At 38.0% G+C, this 19,535-nt stretch overlaps 1 protein-coding gene across 2 annotated transcripts in view; it reads right to left on the reverse strand.

Annotated features, from left to right (window-relative positions):
• The window catches only part of igsf11 (immunoglobulin superfamily member 11), a 79,449-nt gene that overhangs the window by 41,256 nt on the left and 18,658 nt on the right, over window positions 1-19,535 (reverse strand). For both annotated transcript variants that reach the window (XM_077611950.1, XM_077611949.1), the window contains exon 2: window positions 17,544-17,573. In XM_077611950.1, the coding sequence (XP_077468076.1) occupies window positions 17,544-17,573 (30 nt within the window). The remainder of the gene's footprint in view (window positions 1-17,543; window positions 17,574-19,535) is intronic.

Consider the following 19,535-nt stretch of genomic DNA (forward strand, 5'->3'; position numbering starts at 1 on the left):
GTTGAACACAATTCATAGAACCAAATACAATGTCTAAGTGGGACAATCCGCAGATTTAGGGTAGGGGCTTTGCTCAAGGGCACCTTAAAGTGCAAAAGAAGACCTTGATGAAGACCATCGCAGCAACAAAAAAAAATCGTAATAAACTGAAAAGACACAGAAGTTAATTTTCCCGATGTGTGGTAAAAAAAAAGGAAATAACATTTTTTAAATGGCAGTGCTACTTAAGCCAATTAAAGGTGAGAATCCCATGTTATCTCATCTACTTTTCAAGCATTGAATCCCTACTGTGGTATGCGCCATCAATGGCCTATACACATGTTGGAATATAATTGTGTTTAACAAATTAATCAAATAACGCACCCATGTCGTCTATGTATACTATGTTCTACATTGCCTCCTCGCCCCCAACCCCCTTTCTTCCCCCAATAAAGAGAAGCTGTGCTGCAAACTGCGCAGCTTCCTGCAACCAAAACGCTACATAAATTTCCTGAATGATTTTTAGTCAATTTAGGTGTCAGTGGTGTTATTTTTGTTATTATTATAGTTGTAAGAAAAATCTAAATTTGCTCATTCACTATCTTAAACAAGGGTTGTTTTCCTTGTTCATTTATACCAGGTCTCATCTCTTCTTTTAAAAGTATAGTTAGGAGACAGAACCTGTCTTGACTCATCTCCCACAGTATTTAGAGTCTGAGGTTTAAGTGCCATTTGGCAGGTGGGGAATCCCTGCAATTTGGTGTTGTTAGAGAGTAGGGAATTTTACTTAAATGATGGCAAACATTTTATTGGTTTACTCTCAAAAGCGAAAGATATATGTCAACAGCAACACACACAGACCATCAAACAACCATAAATGTTGCAGTCAATGAAGGTCCCACATGCATTTGTACTCTGACCTATAATGTGGTTGTCTTCTTTGCGGACTGGCCACAAGATCACCTCATCTTTTGCTCAACACCCATTTCTTTGCATATTTCATGACATTCCACTCTTGAGGAGGACCCAGTAAAGTGATGAACATGAGCGCTGACACTGTTTGCATTTTCACTTGCTCTGTAAGTGATGTTAATGTGTTACTGTTATCTTATGTTCATTTCCGAAAAGCATATTACAGCATCATTTTACTGTTAGACTACATTTTGATACGGATTTCAGATTTGGATTTTGTAATATTCATTCATTTTCTGAACCGCTTTAACCTCAATAGGGTTGCGAGGGGTGCTGGAGCCTATCCCAGCTGACTTTGGGCCAAAGGCGGGGGACACCCTGTATCTGTGGCCAGCAAAACGGACAAACATTTGTACTCACACCCATACCTAGGGGCAATTTAGAGTGTGCCATCCACCTACCATGCATGTCTTTGTAATGTGGGAGAAAACCGGAGTACCCAAAAAAAACAGGGAGAACATGCAAACTCCACAGAGGTGGACTGACCTGGATTTGAACCCAGGACCCCAGAGCTGTGAGACCCACATGCTTACCACTCAAACCGCCGGGCCGCCATGATTTTGTAATAATTTATAAAAGAGTTGTTTACATTGTTTGAAATAAAATGGGACATCTACTTATGAATGCTCCTAGATTTGCTCCTAGAATATTCAGGATACAAAGCACTTTCATGTCCAACCCTTTGTTCCAAGATACAAAAACAAAATCCTAATTATAAAATCTAACATTCCCTGAAATTTGAATACATTTTTTGTAGCCAATGTTTTATTTTGAAATGCTAAATCATTGTAAAATATGCCTCTACTTACAAAAAAAATCCAAGTTACAAGACCAATTCTGGAACTTGGCTGATCTTTTTCAAATATTTTATCTTGAAAATAATTAGTTGTTTAATATTACAGACCATTTTCAGGTCATTAAAGTTACCTTTATTGTTCCTTTGTCTTGAACCCTATTTTAGACACATTAAAACCATAGACGATCCAAATAAATACTGGTGGTTGGACTGACTTGGCAGATGTTGCGTGTTAAAGAAGGCGGGCCCAGCAGAGATTAATGATGTCCATGTCAGTGCTTACATATGAGAGAAAAGCAAACTGATGTAGTCCACTGTGCAACTTTATACCTAGTTTATAGGCACTATTGCCAGTGTGAAATGAAATATTTGTTTATTGGACTAAGGAGGTGGAGCTTGGCTCCTTGGTGGTGGAGCTCATCTCAAGGTGTTTACAGTGAAGCCAAGAACACATTTTCATATTTCCTGGAGTTATCTTGCCCAGTTTCATTACCTTCGTCAATCTCCGCCTTTCTTTTATTCTCTGATGAATATTTTTCTATGTTGTGTTATGAGGATTTGTTAATTTTATATTTCCTGCTTTGTGCTGTGGGTGCATACCCGGTACAATAAAACATTACACAATTTATACTCCCTCAGCACCCATTGAAAATGAGCATGCCTGTGTCATCTACAGTGGATGTGCAATAACAATTTATTCTAGCAAAAAAGTAATAATATATTTTTGTTAAAGTGTAGCACTACTGCCAATCAAAAGGCCGACCCCACTATATGAAAAGGACCAGCTCTCTTACAGATCCCTTCCCTCAACTATGTCAGATAACCTCACACACCAGACTAACATGGGATTGGCTGCAAATTGACTAAAGTACTTCACTGTATTAGTAGTCTTTATTCTAAGTGTTTTAAAAGAAAAGAGGATTTTTCCAAACTGAAACAGTTGTACAGAAGGTGTGATAAATGTGGATGGAGGACTGGGGAGTGATCGAAGAACATAAATAAAACACCTTGCGAGTGTGAGGTAAATTTTCACAGTTAACAGTACATGTTGCCACACTTGATTCGCTGCCAAATATCCTTCAGCAATGTCTGTCAGCTAAGCAATGGGCAGTGCAAGTTGAAACAGTGAAGAATTGTTTTTATAAAGGCAACCCAAAGCCATTTTGCAAAGGAGTGAAGAAGCTATGCAAGCCAAGCAGAAGAAGTGCCCGAAGCAAGTGAGATGACAGTGTGAAAGTATACACGTAGGTGTGCGTGTGTGTCTGTGTGTTATCTGTATTAATACACTGCTACCCAGTACTCCACGGCTACCCAGTGACCAAGTAAATATGAAATGAAAAGCTAGAGATGTGACTGAAATCAACCACTGTCAAATCGGAAGCTTTACTGTAGATTATTTAACAACTGTAAGGAATATATTGTATTTTAATAGCAGGATTCACACTTGATTGGATAGAGGCAAAAGATGAATAAATTGTGTGGAAAAGTGGAAAACTGTTCTGTGGCCAGATGAATCAGAATTTTAAGTTCGAGAAGAACTTGGATATTTCAACATAATAAATCCATATCTGAAGCAACATTAAGTACAAGATTATGGGTATACAGAAAGAGAACCACTACTGTTTGTATTGATATTGATTCAGTCTAGATCCCATGTGTCAAAGTGGTGGCCCGGGGGCCAAATCTGGCCCGCCGCATCATTTTGTGTGGCCCGGAAAGTAAATCATGAGTGCCGACAATCTGTTTTAGGATCAAATTAAAATGAAGAGTATAGATGTATATTAAATTTCCTGATTTTCCCCCTTTTAAATCAATAATTGTAATTTTTTAATCATTTTTTTTCTGTTTTTAGTTCAAAAATCATTTTGTAAAATCTAAAAATATATTTAAAAAAAGCTAAAATAAACATTGTTTTAGATCTATAAAAAAACTGAATATTCAGGGATTTTAATCCAGTTCTTTTAATCCATTTATAAAAAGAAATCTAAATATTATATCTAAAATGGTCCGGCCCACGTGAAATCAAGTTGACGTTAAAGCGGCCCGCGAACCAACCCGAGTCTGACACCCTTGGGCTAGATCTTTTAGCTATAGCGAACATGACAGTTGAAGAGTTAGAGGCCTATTTCGACAAGAATGTGAGGGCATTTCTATCTTTTCTATTTCTAAACTTGAGAAACTTGTCTCCTAAGAGGGGATTTCTTACATTGGTGAAAGTGGCCCTGTTGTAACTATTTCAGCATGCGTTCTCAATGTGTAATTTAAATTAACATACTTGACCTTAAAATGATATATTTTCTCAGGTTAAACTTTTGAAACATTATCAGAGCAGCCAAACATTATTATTATTATTAATATTATTAACATTATTATTATCATTACTACTATTATTATTAACATTGTTAACATTATTGGTATCATTATTATTATTATTATTTTGTAGTGGATAAAGAGAATTTTCTGATTTTGTGACCGTTTCCTAGTGGCTTTACCAGCCACGCGTCTAAAAATAAAGATACATATTATCTAAATATCTAATGCTTTTGAAATAGTTTCATTTTTTCAATCGTTAATTCTTGCAATGAAATAAAAAAACACAAACACCAAATAAGCTATTCCTAATGTTTTCGTTTTGTGGACATAGCTGACAAACGTCTACACTGCTTGAAACAACTGATGAGAATGCACACGTGTTGTTGAAAATGAAATGAACACGCTGCTTAACTTTCAAAATAATTGAATGTTTTGACATTGGCAAGTGGTTAGCGCTCTCACAGTTCTGGGGTCCTGGGTTCAAATCCAGGTCGGTCCATCTGTGTGGAGTTTGCATGTTCTCTACGGGTCTGCGTTGGTTTCCTCTGGGTACTCCGATTTCCTCCCACATTCCAAAAAAAAAAAACATGCATGCTAGGCATGGTTGTGAATACAACTGTCTTGATTGGAATCAGAGAAGGTAACCATATAATAAATGAAACTGAGCAGTCACTGATAAAAACAAGGCTTCTAGCCTCCCTTTGTTCATTCCATCCATCTCACTATGATCCACATTTGCCCTCTTGCTAACACACATCCACTTGTTATTACCATCGTTTCATTACACAAAAAGCCAAGTGGGGAAAAAAACAGAAGATACACATGCAACTATGCCATATTCATCATTTAAAATAAAAAAAAGATAAAAAAAACACTTCAAGCTAAAGTTGCATATGGGAACAATAACACACACATTGGCATATTAAAACCAACAAAACATTTTGGTTGCCTTTTTGTGCATGTTTATGCTTCAAATGATGGCTTTAATCTAGCATGGCGAAGGCCAGCTGGGATGGACAACAGAAAATGGCTGTTCACGCACTCTATGTGTGTCTGCGTTAAACTGTAGGCCGCCAGAGGGGAAAAGCAAAAACAGTGTCTCGCCTTCTTTAACCTGTTTGGGGAAAAAACAGTTGTTCCATCAAAACAAAGAAAGAAGAAGAAAAAAAATTGTGGATGTGCTAATCACTCATTCCATTTCATGTGGCCATGTCTGTTTGTATTTTGCATTTTTACTTACTTATCTCAGAAGCTAAAATTCCTTCTAGTTAGCATTGTTATTATGATCGTTGTGACTTGTTCGTTTTTAAGCTAATACTCTTGTATCCTGCCACATACTGATCCTCACTGTTTATTGATAATTTCATAACTTTCGGTTGTTGTTGTTTTCCCCCCCCCAAAAAAATTGTGTTTCTTCTCAGTTAACTCTGTTAAATCAGTAAAATTTAGTTGGTAGTGTTTTTTATTTATTTTTCAAATCATATTTTTTAAGTTTGGATACCTTTTGATTGCTTATTAACATAATAAGATGTAAAAGAAACCTACACTTGTCACGAGGTGAAATGGAATGAAACAATGGCCCTTTGAAACAAATGTATATAAACAGAAAGGAAGAAATTGAATAAAATACCACCATTTAGTACTGAGAGCTCACATATAGTTTGTTAATAGCCTTCACAACACAGCACCCACTGGCCATTACCAGTGTACATAAAGAAAGTGTAGGTAGGAGTGGTCTAGCATTGCTATTCTTTCCTTCGCCCTGCTGTGCTTTTCCCATAATGCTGAACAAGGACAGCATTGTTAACACAGAGAGTGACCTGATAGATGTTTGATTTGCTCTCCTCTGCCACTCTTTCATAAACCAGAAAATAAAACCATTCCACATCTAGTAAAGCTTTCTTTATTGTGCCTCCACAAGACACAATATGACTTGCAATGTGACGCAAGAAAAATACATTACATTGATTGGAGGTAGTGGTTCCCTCACTCCAATATTATGGGCCATTAAACTTGAGCAGGTCATTGTTTTGAAGAAAAGAAGAGATTGTCCAACCAAACTTGTATAAAATGCATCAATCCATTACAGAATCAGTCACTTGATCTATTCAATACATGAAATAAATGAATTAAAAAGAGTATTTAAGTAATTTATATTGTTAAATAATGTGAAATAGGAAGAAGTAAAAAAAAGTTAATGGTATCCCCTTTCTGTACCAATTCCAAACGAGGCAAAACAAAAAATCACATCTTTCATTGTCTGTTCCAAAAACAATATCCAGTCATGGGCAGACCCAATTGATGGCATTGCACGGACACTACATGCTTGAGGGCTTTAAAATTGCCCCTAGATGTTTCGGTGTAACCAAATGTGCTCATTACACTGCAGTTGAACATATAGTAGTGAGTACTATAGGTGTTTTTGTCCACCTTTGGACACTCTATCCCAGTGTACATGCGACTATTCGATAATGCCTCGTTAAATCACACTTCACGAGCGTATAACCAGGAGAGGTTAAGAGTCTGTGAGAGACAGTAGTGTGCACATGTAAGTAATTGCCTTCTTCTCGAGCTTGGGTATCGGAAGGACAGTTCTTACAAACTCAACTAAAGAATCTCACTTCTGATCCCCTGAGGCTAAAGATGTATTTTTAAGTGTCAGACCAGTTCTCTTGTTTGCATCCTAGCAACAAGAGGACCTCAGGTTGTAGAGTTTCCAAAGCTGTAGTAGCTTGTGAACTGGAAATCTTGAGAATGTTTCCTACAAGTGTGAGTACTGGTTCCATAACCCTCATATTGTACCTGATCTTTAGGATTCCCCACCCAAAGTGACAGTCCCTCAGATGGATATGTTTACACTGTCATTCTCTTGTTGCCTGCCTGAGCACAACAAACCACTCTTCACTTGATTTTTTTTCTTCAGATTTACCTCTTTGCCTTTATAAACTCTACTCCCCTTCTAATTTCTTACCTACAGCAGTATTGGTAGTGGTATAGAGTGTCACCATGTCCTGCATCCAGTCGCCTGTGGCAAAATGATGATTAATAGTAAAGAGGACCAGGTTGGTGGATGACTAGGTTTACAATCACTCTGTGGCAAATGTAAGAAAGCATGGAAGCTATCAGGGCCTCTCTTTTGGATCCTATTGTTCCTGATTTATATATTTGATTTACGTCATTTCACATGAACCAGTCCTATTTTCCATAAATGGTTAAGACAACATTCAAGTGCATCATTTGTGTTTGAATTCTCTATCCGACCCACAGTAGTTGCTCATATATCGTCAGCATCACAAAATACCTCAAAGATTTCCTGGATGTTAAAGATCCAAAGAAATCTGCCACAAAAAGATAATCAGATCTAGATTTTATAAACAAGGGCTTATCCTAAGGGCACAAACTTTTGAATGCCTCTGTATAATTGACAGCCTCTGCAAATGCATTGGAAAAATGCCTGTTTTCTTTTATATAAAGAATATAAAAAACATTGTTTTCCATCCTAATTTTAATTTTAAGGAGTGACGCTGATACCAGATGATGCCTACAAGATCATTAGAAAAATGTAATGGAGATGAAAGACGATAAAAAGCAGTGCAATTTTTGCAGTCTATGTTCTGTAAAATTGGCTCTTGAAAAGTAAAACTCACCTTTTTGTGAATAATTGCTAGAGTATGTACTCATGGCTTTAATTACATTCTGTGATGGGCGCAAGGGACCTTAATATTGAAGTCAATTTCTTTTGATAATAAAAACAACAATAAACTAACAGAGTGTATCAGGAATCATCAGTTATGAACTACAACACTGAACAACTTGCCAACTCTTACTGGGAAAAACTGTTGAGTCACTGAGCAGATGTCTTTGGTGTATGCATGCTGTATGAGCAATTCAACGGCAAGACACACAAACAGATTGTCCCTTGAGCATGCTCATATGTTAGGAACAGCTACATAATACTGGTCTTTTCTTCCAACTCCATGTGCACATATTGACTGTGGATGGAAACAGGAAAACCACAAATCAAAAATTAAAAGACAAAAAAAATTTGGGAAATGTGGGAGATTCCAAGAACCCAGTGCTTTGGATGAAAGATTATTTCTCTACCCAGAAATATTCTTCGGAAGTACACTTCTTAAAACAGAACAATATTCTGCACTGGGAAAAACAATAAAGGACGATACTGTTTTCATTAATCACAATAACCAAGTTGCATGTTTATTATCTTACATTTAAAATGAGTTCCTAATGATTGATCAGCCTTAATGTTAGGTACAGAGATTGCACTGTAAATAAACATTGGAGTTATGGAAAGTTTTAACGATAATATACTTTGCCAGTGCCATGACAATCTTATGATGCAATTGACATTCTAGTAGAATTATGGTTTGTAGCATGTTGTACTGTATATAATTAGTAATTTTAACATTGTTTTGTTTATTTATATTCAAATTCACTATTCTAAATTGTAGCGCAATATAGATAAACAACTGATATTGAGTGATCAATAATTTTAACCATTTTTGCAATTATTTTCTTCAGACCAGAGGTCACCAACTCTGGTCATTGAGGGCGCCTATTTAGTCTATTTTCCATATCTCCCTTCTCCAACACACCCGAATCAAATAATCAACTCTTCAGCAATCTCAAACCCCTGCTTTACAGCTATTGTACATCACAAGTTACCTGGCTGTTTTGTACACTTCTCATGAAACCAACTAAAACATTTTTTTTCCAATTAGTAGACAAATTCAATCTTGTCAATCGACCATTGGGCCCCATCTTGGCTGTCATGCATTCACCATCAAAACATACATCTGGCACACTTCCTGCATGTGGCAAAAATCTAGCATTCTCATCCAATAATGAATCAATTTAAGTGGAATGTCAACTCTACTAACATAACATGTTTTTTTTTTTTTTAATTTATTTTATTTATTTATTTATTTATTTATTTTTTTTTCCAAGATGGCGCCGTCACACGGAAGCCAGTGGTAGTAGCTCTGTCCACTCTTATTTCTTTTTCGTGTTTTACAGCCCTTCTATCTTTTTTTAAATTACATTTAAATATTTCTTAATACATTCCTCATTACTTTACTTTGTACTTTATACTTTTTACTTTAATGTTTTTACAACCTTCTTTGTTCTGTTAGCCTGGCTTTTTTTCTGCCACTTCTTTTTTGGAACCATCAGCCATGCCTACGCTGTCATACACATGGGACTAGCTGTTACAATACGCAGCAGAAGGAGAAACACCTCGGTGCCGCTGGAAATTCGGAGCTGGACAAAAGTGCCGGGAGAAGAAGCAACGCTTCTGACCAACCATTCCATCATGGGATAAGATGGAAGAGCTGTCGGTGCTTACCAGGCCGGAAGCGGAGTCCTGCTCTGCTGCTGTTGTCTTCAGCTCCAGACTACTGAGGAACTGTGTGGATAAGCTTGGAAGAGTGACTCTGCATATTCTCTACCTCGGTCACAGTCTGCAGAAGTTCCCCATCTTATGGAAGACTTCCTGTTTGTGGTTCCAGTTTTTGCCCAACTTTACAACGTCTTTTTGAGTCTGTATCCGTTTTAGCTATCCCAACCAACATGGCGCCGTTCAAGTGGCAGCCGGCGGCGGTAGCTCCGTCCACTCTTGCTCGTTTTGTGTTTTTGCTGCTTTTCTGTCTTAATGATTTGATTTGGTGATTCTTAATGATCCCATTTACTTTGATTTACTTTGTACTGGGTGCTTTTTGCTTTGTTGTTCTGCCTAATCACCCTCTGCTACTGTCACAATGAAATTTCCCGAATACGGGATGAATAAAGTTATCCAATCCAATAACTCTCCTCCTCCCATCAGCATGAAAGGAATGGCTTTGTGGCTACAGTTTATCTTGCACTGCCCGCACAATTTTGTATTCTATTGAAAAATGAAAAAACGCATGCACGAACCCATGTAAGAAAATTGAGATGAAAAATAACTCATTGGAAAAGAAAATTATTTATGTCTAGGTCGGTGTTCCATATAGTTTTTAGGTGAGCACCATTTAACTAAAATGGAATCCAAACAAACTGCTAAAAAATAGTATAAACAGTTTATGATCGTGACATTTTGTATTCGATAAGTATGACTGCATTCGAGTAGAACAGTCAAAATAAATAAATACATTTTATAAATATTTGCTTTTGGCTCATATTTGTATGATCAAAGCTTTTTGTCGTCTATATAAATACTTTGCAGATAAAATGGATGGGGGGGAAAGAGGACTTTTCATTTTGGATTGAGATCATCTGTCTTTTGTAGTAATGAACAATGAATAAATGATCTCCTGGTTGAGATTCTTGAAGACATAAAAAGAATCAGCAGATTCATTTAACTATCCATTAAGAACTCTGTGAGATCACCATGATGTTCAGTTCCGTTTACAAAGAGAAGCTGTTAAATTTTGCACTGCGGTGAGGAAAAGTGGGTCTATTTGAATCACCAGTTCCAAAGAAAAAGGTGTATCCAATGTCTTGCGGGCAATGGAAGAAGATGAACAAGAGAAGCGGCATACGACTTGCTCTATATATAGCAGGTAATCTGTCATTTCATTTTTGTCATCTTCCTTCCCTTCGTTTTTGCTCTGAGGGATGAGGGATTGATGTTCAGTAGATCAGAGGAAGTAAGGAGGGGATCTTGGAGGCATGGGGAATGGCGAAATGTGTGTGTGGGATGGGGTTGGGGGTATAACTGCTTTTTCTTTGAAGACCAGTTTAGCTGGCCAAAATCCAGGTGAAATACTTTTGGTTCCCAAATCTCAAAAAACAAGATATTTTTGAGTCAATTCCTTCCTTCATTGCTAAACAAATCTATTTTCAATTCAAAAACATGCATCATTTGTGCCTCAAGTCACACATTTCTAAGGGGGACAATTTTTCACATCATTAAAAAGCAAGGAAATAAAACTACCAAAGCTATTTTTTTATTCACATTGGAAAACCATCAGTGGGAAAGGTTGAAGGCTACCCATGGAACTGCTTTTGATGCAGTTCCTGTGGTCAGCCAAATCAGAGATGAAGCAGTGACTAGATCAAGAGATGGGCTGAATGAGGCAGTGTGTCGAGAGGGTTGGAGGAGAGAAGGCGAGCAGGGATTAGGTTGCATAAAATAAAGGAAGACATAAAGGGGAATACAAAGCCTGCTGCTACGAAAGATCTTCGAGAAGTTGGGCATGATCACAGCATGTATGACACCACAAATAACCTGGGCGAACTGAATTGGGGAGTTGGATTTGAAATCGAAATCTTCATCTCCCAACAAGTTACCAAAGTTGCAAGTGGATCTCAAATCAAATCTCTACCCAAAAAGTCAAGCCTGGAGGCATATGCTAAGGCTTATAGAGGGGTGAGCCAGATCATTAGAATAACTCAACCGTTCACTTCTGCTGGTAGACAGTTAGCATGCTCGCTCCATCTCGAAACACTTCCTCTGAATAATTCACAGACGTGTAAATAAAATATATGCAGTGGCCTTCACCTAAAAAAAATTAGAAACAAGATAACTGCCACACCGAGTAATGAGTTCTTCTTGAGTGAGCAAAGGAGTTTATGTTGCACGCAAGCAAATGCATATAACATCAAAAAGGGCTTCACTTCTAGTGTCTATTATTTAAAACGGAATTGAAGGCTTGGGGTGTTCACTTTAAAATTGAATACTTTCCTGAGGTATCTGCTTTTGAGAAGGATCCTCTGAACCACCAGGAATATCAAAACAGCAGAGATTGACCTAATGTCCAGAGCTTCACACAGATTACATAACACCCAGTAAAACAGATTATTGTGCATTTCTTCAACAAGGAAGAGTGTGATATTTTTTGAATAATGTATGAGAACAAAAGCATGACCTGGATCATTTTTAAAACTAAAACCTTTGTGTCATCACTGAGGCTGGAAGATGAGTATATTTGCAAAAAAACCCACATCATATAAACAGAAGTATTACGACACTCACTATGTCACAGACTTCTATAAATTGATCTTCCTGTGTAAAAGTCATTTTTTTCCCAGAGAAACAGGACTTGTGAAATTATTCACCAATTCTTTCATTCATTTTCTGAACAGCTTATCTTCACAAGAGTTGCGAGCGGTACTTAAGCCTATCCCAGCTAACAATGAGCACTAGGCGGGGGAAACAACTATTCACACTGATATTCATATCTAGGAGCAATTTAAAGTGTTCAATCAGCCTTTTTTAGATGCCAGAGGAAACCTGGAGTATCCATAGAAAATCGACAAAAGCCCGGGGAGAAGATGCAAACTGCAGACAGTGAGGACCCACCTGGAATCGACCCTCGACCCCAAAACTGTGAGGCCAACGCACTAACCACTCAATCACCAGTCCGCCCCCTAAAGAATTAATAGAGGAAAATAAAAATATTTATATATATATATATATATATATATATATATATATATATATATATATATATATATATTTAATCCACTGCCAATTTCTTATGCATCCTTTTTACCTATGTATTAATTAATTGTGTCTCCCTAATTCACATGACTGCTTTGTCAGTAAAATAATTCCTCCATCACTGAAAATATCACGTACTATATCTGTTCGACAATCACATACTGTATTCGTAAGACAAAATATGAGATGTCCAGTGTCAAGAAAGGATAACAAGGCACCTGGGACACTAAGCCGTGAAGACTGGGTAGGGGCATATGTCTTCTTAATGGCAAAGTTCAGGTATTCATTAAAACGGGTATATATAAAGGTTCCCTATAATGAAATCGATATTTTGAGCTGAAATTAGACAAGTCAGACCACCCTAAACAATCGGCTTTGAGAGCTCTTGCTTACTCCTTTGGGTGTTTGAATGCCATGACTCATGAAGGAGCCCAAGCCAATATCTAAGACAGCTGCAACGTTTCACCCCTCTTTCCCCTGTCAATCACAGAAGCGCATCCAACTTCGCACCTCACTTCTTCCAGCTCATTACTATTTGGCTCCATATGTTCCCTGTTGCAAACGTATTCTACTCTTGTAATTTATTTAGAATTATTATTTTTTTCACTGCAAGCGGTGAGTTTGAGTGTGCGGAGTTAATATTCAAAGCTTTCAGCAGGAGGATACATTTCTCAAGCACAGAGCACTAATGCACTTTGTCACAGAACTTATTTTTGACAGTTTTACATTGGCAAAACCACAGCCCACAAGAGACTTTCCTAGTAGCACGAGGCATGTCTCACGTAGAGAGAAAATAGTGTCTGTTGCTAGTAAGTCTCTGGTTGAGTAGTCACACCCTATGTCTAGAGCAGGGGTGTCAAACCGGTCCTCAAAGGGCCGCAGTGGTTGCAGGTTTTCATTCCAACTCAACAAGAGAATACCTTTTGCAAGTGTAATCAGTTAATTAAAGTCAGGTGTTACTTATTTTGGAAGACACCTGATTGGTTAAAATGTCGGCACTGGATCGGTTGGAACAAAGACCAGGGCCCACCGCGGCCCCCGGCGGAATCGGTTTGAGACCCATGGTCTAGAGGCTCAATCTGTACAGGGTGACCCAAAGAAAATGCAAATTTTTGAAGGGGGTATTGGCAGACATGAGCAAATGACAGCATTGCAAGACAGAGACAAGTAAACACTGCCATTTTAGTAACCTTGGTGAATTTAGGATGAAATTCACAGTAGAACAGTTGAGCTGTTGCAGCTGTCTCAGCAGAGGGATATTAAGAATGCATTCGTACAGGAAGACAACTCCTAGCCTACTATTTGAACCCATTAGGTACGGTGGTGTTTAGCTAACTTTGGGTGGGAGGCAGCTTACACCTTGGACTACACCAGTCCATTCAGGGGCAATCACTTGATTTTGTGATCACATGACCATTTACATATTTCCAGTTTATCCAAAAAAATCTGTACTTGAAGTTGGATGTGTGTGGAAGCCCAAAAGTTCCGGAAAAAAATAACACTGACAGAGAAAAGATGCAAACTCCTCAAAGGAAAACTAAGCTGAGACTTCAACATGAACTTTTCAGCAACGAGGCAAACGTGCTACTGCTAGTATGAGCAAATTTAATTTGTTTACAGATTGAACTTTGATGTGCTAACTAAGAGGACACTCAATGACAGACTAAATTGAAATGGAAAACCGATCTCACTGCTGGCCATACCAGTACTTGGCATGCTGTTAAATCCATGTGGTGTTTATTTCAAATTTAACTGGATAAAAAAAATATTTCCAAATTGAACTTGGTTATAAATTAAGAAGGCAGATGTGTATACTGCATCAAGTTTCTTGCGAAAAGGCGAGCATGTCCAGCACTCTTCAATTTAATGCTGTAGCGATATGACCACTAACCGACTCGTAATCAAAACTTTAGATGTGTGGACAGCAGAGGTCGCAAGGTCAAAACGCGAAGAGAAGAGAGTGAAATTGAGAATTGATGGACAGTCAGTCATCTGGCAAATTATTTCTGTAGTGCATCATATATCGATGCAACGTTGACTAACTGCAAACCGCACCAAATATTGAAGCAAATGATCAGGTTAAGAAAGACAGGTTGAAAAAGGTAATCAGATTTTATAGCCGGCCGAGTGGTTAGCACGTCGGCCTTGCAGTTTGGGGGTTGAGGCTTCAATTCCAGGTCGGTCCTCACTGTGTGGATGTTCTTCCCAAGCTTGCGTAGGGTATCTCCAAGTACTCCGATTTCCTACCCTATCCCAAAAACATGCAGGCCAGTCTGGTTGAACACTCTAAATTGCCCATAGGTATGTGTATGAGCGTGAATGGTTGGCTGTCTTCTTGTGCCTGCGATTGCCTGGCCCCCTGATTCAGGGTGTCCCTCGCCTTGTGGCCGTAGTTCGCTGAGATAGTTTCCAGCACCCCCCATGACCCTTGTGAATTTAAGCGGTTCAGAAAATGCATGAATAAATGAAGGAATGTATATATTTCATATCAATAAGGTTATGAAGTGTTACCATTATGTCGTAAAGCTGAGCAGGGTGCAAATATTTGACCCCATTGTACTGTAATTTCTGGACCATACGCTGTTTTTTATAGTTCAGCTGCTTCTTTGGGGGAACAAGAGAGCTTCATGTCTTCTAAAAAATAAATAAATAAAAACTTCCATGGCGGAATGGTGAAGAGTGGTTTGTATGTCCATCTTACAGTTCTGAGATCGAGGTTTCAATCCCCTGTGGGATCAGAACTTCCTGTGTGGAGTTCGCATGTTCTGTTCTTGTCTTCGTGGGTTTTCTCTGGGTAACGGTTTCCTCCCACATCCCCAAAACATGCATAGAAGGGTGGTTTAACACTAAATTCCTCATAGGTATGAGTGTGAGCATGCCCTGTGATTGGCTGGTAACCAATTCACCTTGTCTGCCGTCTACTGCCTAAAGTTGGCTGGGATAGGCTCCAGCAACCCTGTCGCATCAGTTCAACATTGCCACTTTTGTTCAATGTCTCTACTGACTAGCGTGTGTGTCCCATTATGACATCACTCTTGAATTGACCTGTTTCCACGCGCACTGCATAAATAGGGTTAGGGTAGTTGAAATTGATTCAATGCTCAAAGAATGTTGGTCTATACTTTAAAGACAGGCACACAGGTTTGAATCTAATAGCAGTAATCATACACTCAAACTTTCTTTTGCAGTTTGTTCATTTAAATTTCAACTTAATGCGTTTCATCAGAAGCTTCAATGTTTTCCTTTGTTTTATACAGTGCTCATGTAAAATAAGAACAAAGTCCCTATTATTACCCCTTCTTACCTCCTGCTGCTCCTAATATCCCCACGCAACTATTGTCCTCAGATCATAGTATTTGAACTCTCATTACAGGCGTGGTAATAGAATTTTCGTGACAAGATCCTCTTTATTACCCGTCAACTGCAGACTACATTTCTATGATTAGCCTTAGCTGCCTATTCAGCATTTCAATTATGAACACTTGGAATAGTAAAGCCGAATGTGCCTCATTTTACATCAGCGGGAGCGAGCACGTCATTACATTCAAATACACTAATCTCTGAAAACCACTGCAGGAGCCAATGATGACATCGCAGCGAAGTGGGACTCTGAGGAAAATGGCAATAGTGCCTATTAACAGCCATTCACTTCAGTTCAGACCAGCAGAGACCTGCACTCTTAGCATAAATAGAACAGCTGGCAATCATGCGAAGAAATGAGGCAAAGGACAGGGAAAGGCTCAGCGCTGCACGCGTATGCCCCTCTGTGCATGATCTATGCTGTCACTTAGTAGCATATCAGGCAAAATCTCACAATTATATGGTATTGTCAGTATCTGTGTGAAGGCTCCTGCTTTATAAGATGCACAGTAAGCACAGGTGTCACGATGTTCTGTCAGTTGTTTTTGGCTGACTTTTTATTTCCTATTTCATTCTTCTATTGTTAAACCAGCTGCTGAACATGGCCATATGCCATGGAGATGATAATGTCATTAATGGCTGTATTTTGGCCATCACCACAGTAGATGTCCCATTTTCTTGTACCCAGCTGTATTTGACTTTGCTGCATTGATGTAGACATTTAGAGGTAGACAGCTAACATTTTCTATTTTCTACTACAACTACAAACAAATAGGGGGAGTGAGGTAAATTTTGGGGATATATTTGACTGTAATAAGAGTTTTGAAGATTTGGAGTACATGCTTCGTTATAAGTAGATTAAGTACTGAACACGGTATAAGTAGATTAAGTACTGAACAATAAGAAACATTAGGTTGTTGATAAGGAAACATGTCCATAAGCATAATAAAATACGGTTACACCAATTCTCTTCGTGGATGAAGTCAAAATGTTGAATAAGTTAATCCTATTTAGTGGCATCTGCATTGCAATTCAGGTCTGTGCTTATGTAGTTATGGATGGATGGAAGAATCCACAAAATGCAAGAGAGAACTTTTTTTTTTGAGGGTACAACTCCATTTAGCAGAATCCCAATAGTGCAAATCACTGCTGATAAGTATTTTTTTTTCTGGGAATAAGCACGCTTGCTAATGTGTATAGAAGGATTTTCCTAGTGGATATCATCTGCTCAAACCAAAGATTAGGCTTGACCTGCTGTAGCAAATGTTTGTGTGCATGTAAAAATAAATAAATATGGAAGGATAAAGGGGATGTGCAGAGAAACGATATGCGTGGTGACACCCAGAAGGCTGGAAGTGAAGGAGCAAAGGCATCATGAAGAAGTGCAAAAAACCTGTCAGGTTGAAACTAAGATTATAATGAGAGAAGTTATCTGGCCAAAAGAGGAATTGGTAAACAGATGAAAAATAAAGAACCTAGAGAACAAATTGCTGGGCATGTACTAAAGGTAGTAAAAAGATACAGCAGATGGTAGGGATTATTACAGACTCTGGGCCCTACAGTGGGAAGGCCGCAGATGTAAAACCAGTAGCTTCAATCTGCCACAAAATGGCCAGCAGGTTCACATTACCATAAGGCCGAAACGTTAAGGCAGAAAACGAATGAATGCAAACTGTGTATTACCTTTTCGAGTGAGTGTGTCAAATCTTGAACCTGTGAAACGAGAAGATGAAATCGAATCAATAAAATGTTCACACGTGCAATATATGTCTAAACATCTGAGATACACGTTCAGTTGTGACCGACCCCGTGACAGATGTATTCAGCAATATTATTTGTATATCTATGGCGTGGTGTGAAGTAGTTTGTTTTAAAATTGATGACCTGAAATATGCAAGGAAGAAAGAATTCGTACAAATCAGGGTTGAGACCGATGAGTGAATAGTGTATGTGCATGTAAGGTAAAATGAACAAGTTACAGAGATCTGCCATGCATATAGTCAATTAAAGAGCTGTCAAACACATGAACTGTGGCCCCAACGAACTTGCACGTACTTAAATCCTGTCGGCACCCTTCACTATTGGGTTTCTGTAATTGCCTATTGAGCCATGTCATTCATGACTTTTTTGTTCATGTTTCTCGGTATTGTTCATTATTCAAGCCTGAGAGCTTTTGTTGGGAATGTTTAAGGAATCCGATTCTGTCTGGCTATAAAATGCAACTTAAATGATCATATTTTAGAATGATGATTTCATGTTATTAGAAATCGTATGACGTAACTTGCTTGTCCGATATCTTACAATTCATTGACGATACACATTGCTACTACATGGTTTAATTTGTTTTCTCATTTAGTATTGTATTATGCAATTATTCAAACTGACTTTCCGAGAGCAGGTCAATGTAATGTCCTCTGAAGTGATGGAAACAATTGCGTGTTTCTGTACGATATTGACAAGTTATCTGTTCTGACAGAGGACAGATAATTAAATCATTTGCTGACAATTAGCAGAGAGTAATTATTGTGGATGAATGAATGCCTATACAGCAATTGTACTATTGTAATTGAATATTTCATTTTGTTGCATAGTTTCATTTCAACCATCAAGGTGTGTTGGCTGCAATTTACCACAATCGTTTGAAAAGTAACCACTATAACATAAGATCAGGGTTAAAAGTAACAATTTCATCCTTCGCACATGACTGAATGACTAACGACAAAATAACTCTTTCTTTCTTAATGAAATTAAATATATATGGCTGTACTACCACAAATATATGCCCGTCACGATAGAGTCGAGTCGAACCGAATCTAATTGAATAGAATAGAACAGAAGGGAACAGAACTGAATTTTCATTGAAACAAGAAAACAAGATTGTGTTGCTCCGTCGTCCAAAAATAAAATAGTCACCATACACCAAAGCATTCATTATCAGACCCAATGATGCCCCATTGAATTACTCAAGCAAACATTATTATAAAAGGTCATTTCACAAAATTCCCTTAACAAATCACTGTCATTCCACGGAAGAGACTAAAATAATAATCCTCCTTATTCTCTGGTTCACTAGATTACTTGTCACGTTACCAGTGATAGACAACCTACTGATAAGTGTTCCATACTTTGATTAAAAAATGCACAATCGTTCTGCCAGTTGTTAAACATTCCTTACCTAAGAAAAAAGGCCTGATGTGGGAAAAAACTGAAGGAAAACAAGCCATGGAGCCTTGGAAGAGTTGCTATTGTAAACTATAATGAATAAATAATATGTCCTCTGTAATTGTTCACAGAGCAAATATAGAAAACGGTTAACATTTTAAATTCAAAGTTTTCTGTTTATGTTAAGCAGAGTGATTTCATGAAACTGCAATATAAAGCTTGTTACAACGTAACCTCAAAGGCCCTTTACAGACAATTTTGACCCATTAACTGCACTCAAATTGGTTGCAATTACCTAGCTACTGACATTCCCTCATGTTAGTTTCCATGGTGATCAAGACACACAATAAACTTATTCCACTCCTGTATTGGCCTGCTTCTCTCCATCCCCCAAAATAATAATATGTGGAAAAATATGCTCAAATCCAAGCATGATGATCATCTTGTACCCATCTTTTGTCTGTTTTTAACATTAGTCAGACAATCATAGCTTTTTCCTCTTATCCTAACTGG

This window comes from Stigmatopora argus, chromosome 10, assembly GCF_051989625.1.
Source record: "Stigmatopora argus isolate UIUO_Sarg chromosome 10, RoL_Sarg_1.0, whole genome shotgun sequence".
Classification (NCBI taxonomy): domain Eukaryota; kingdom Metazoa; phylum Chordata; class Actinopteri; order Syngnathiformes; family Syngnathidae; genus Stigmatopora; species Stigmatopora argus.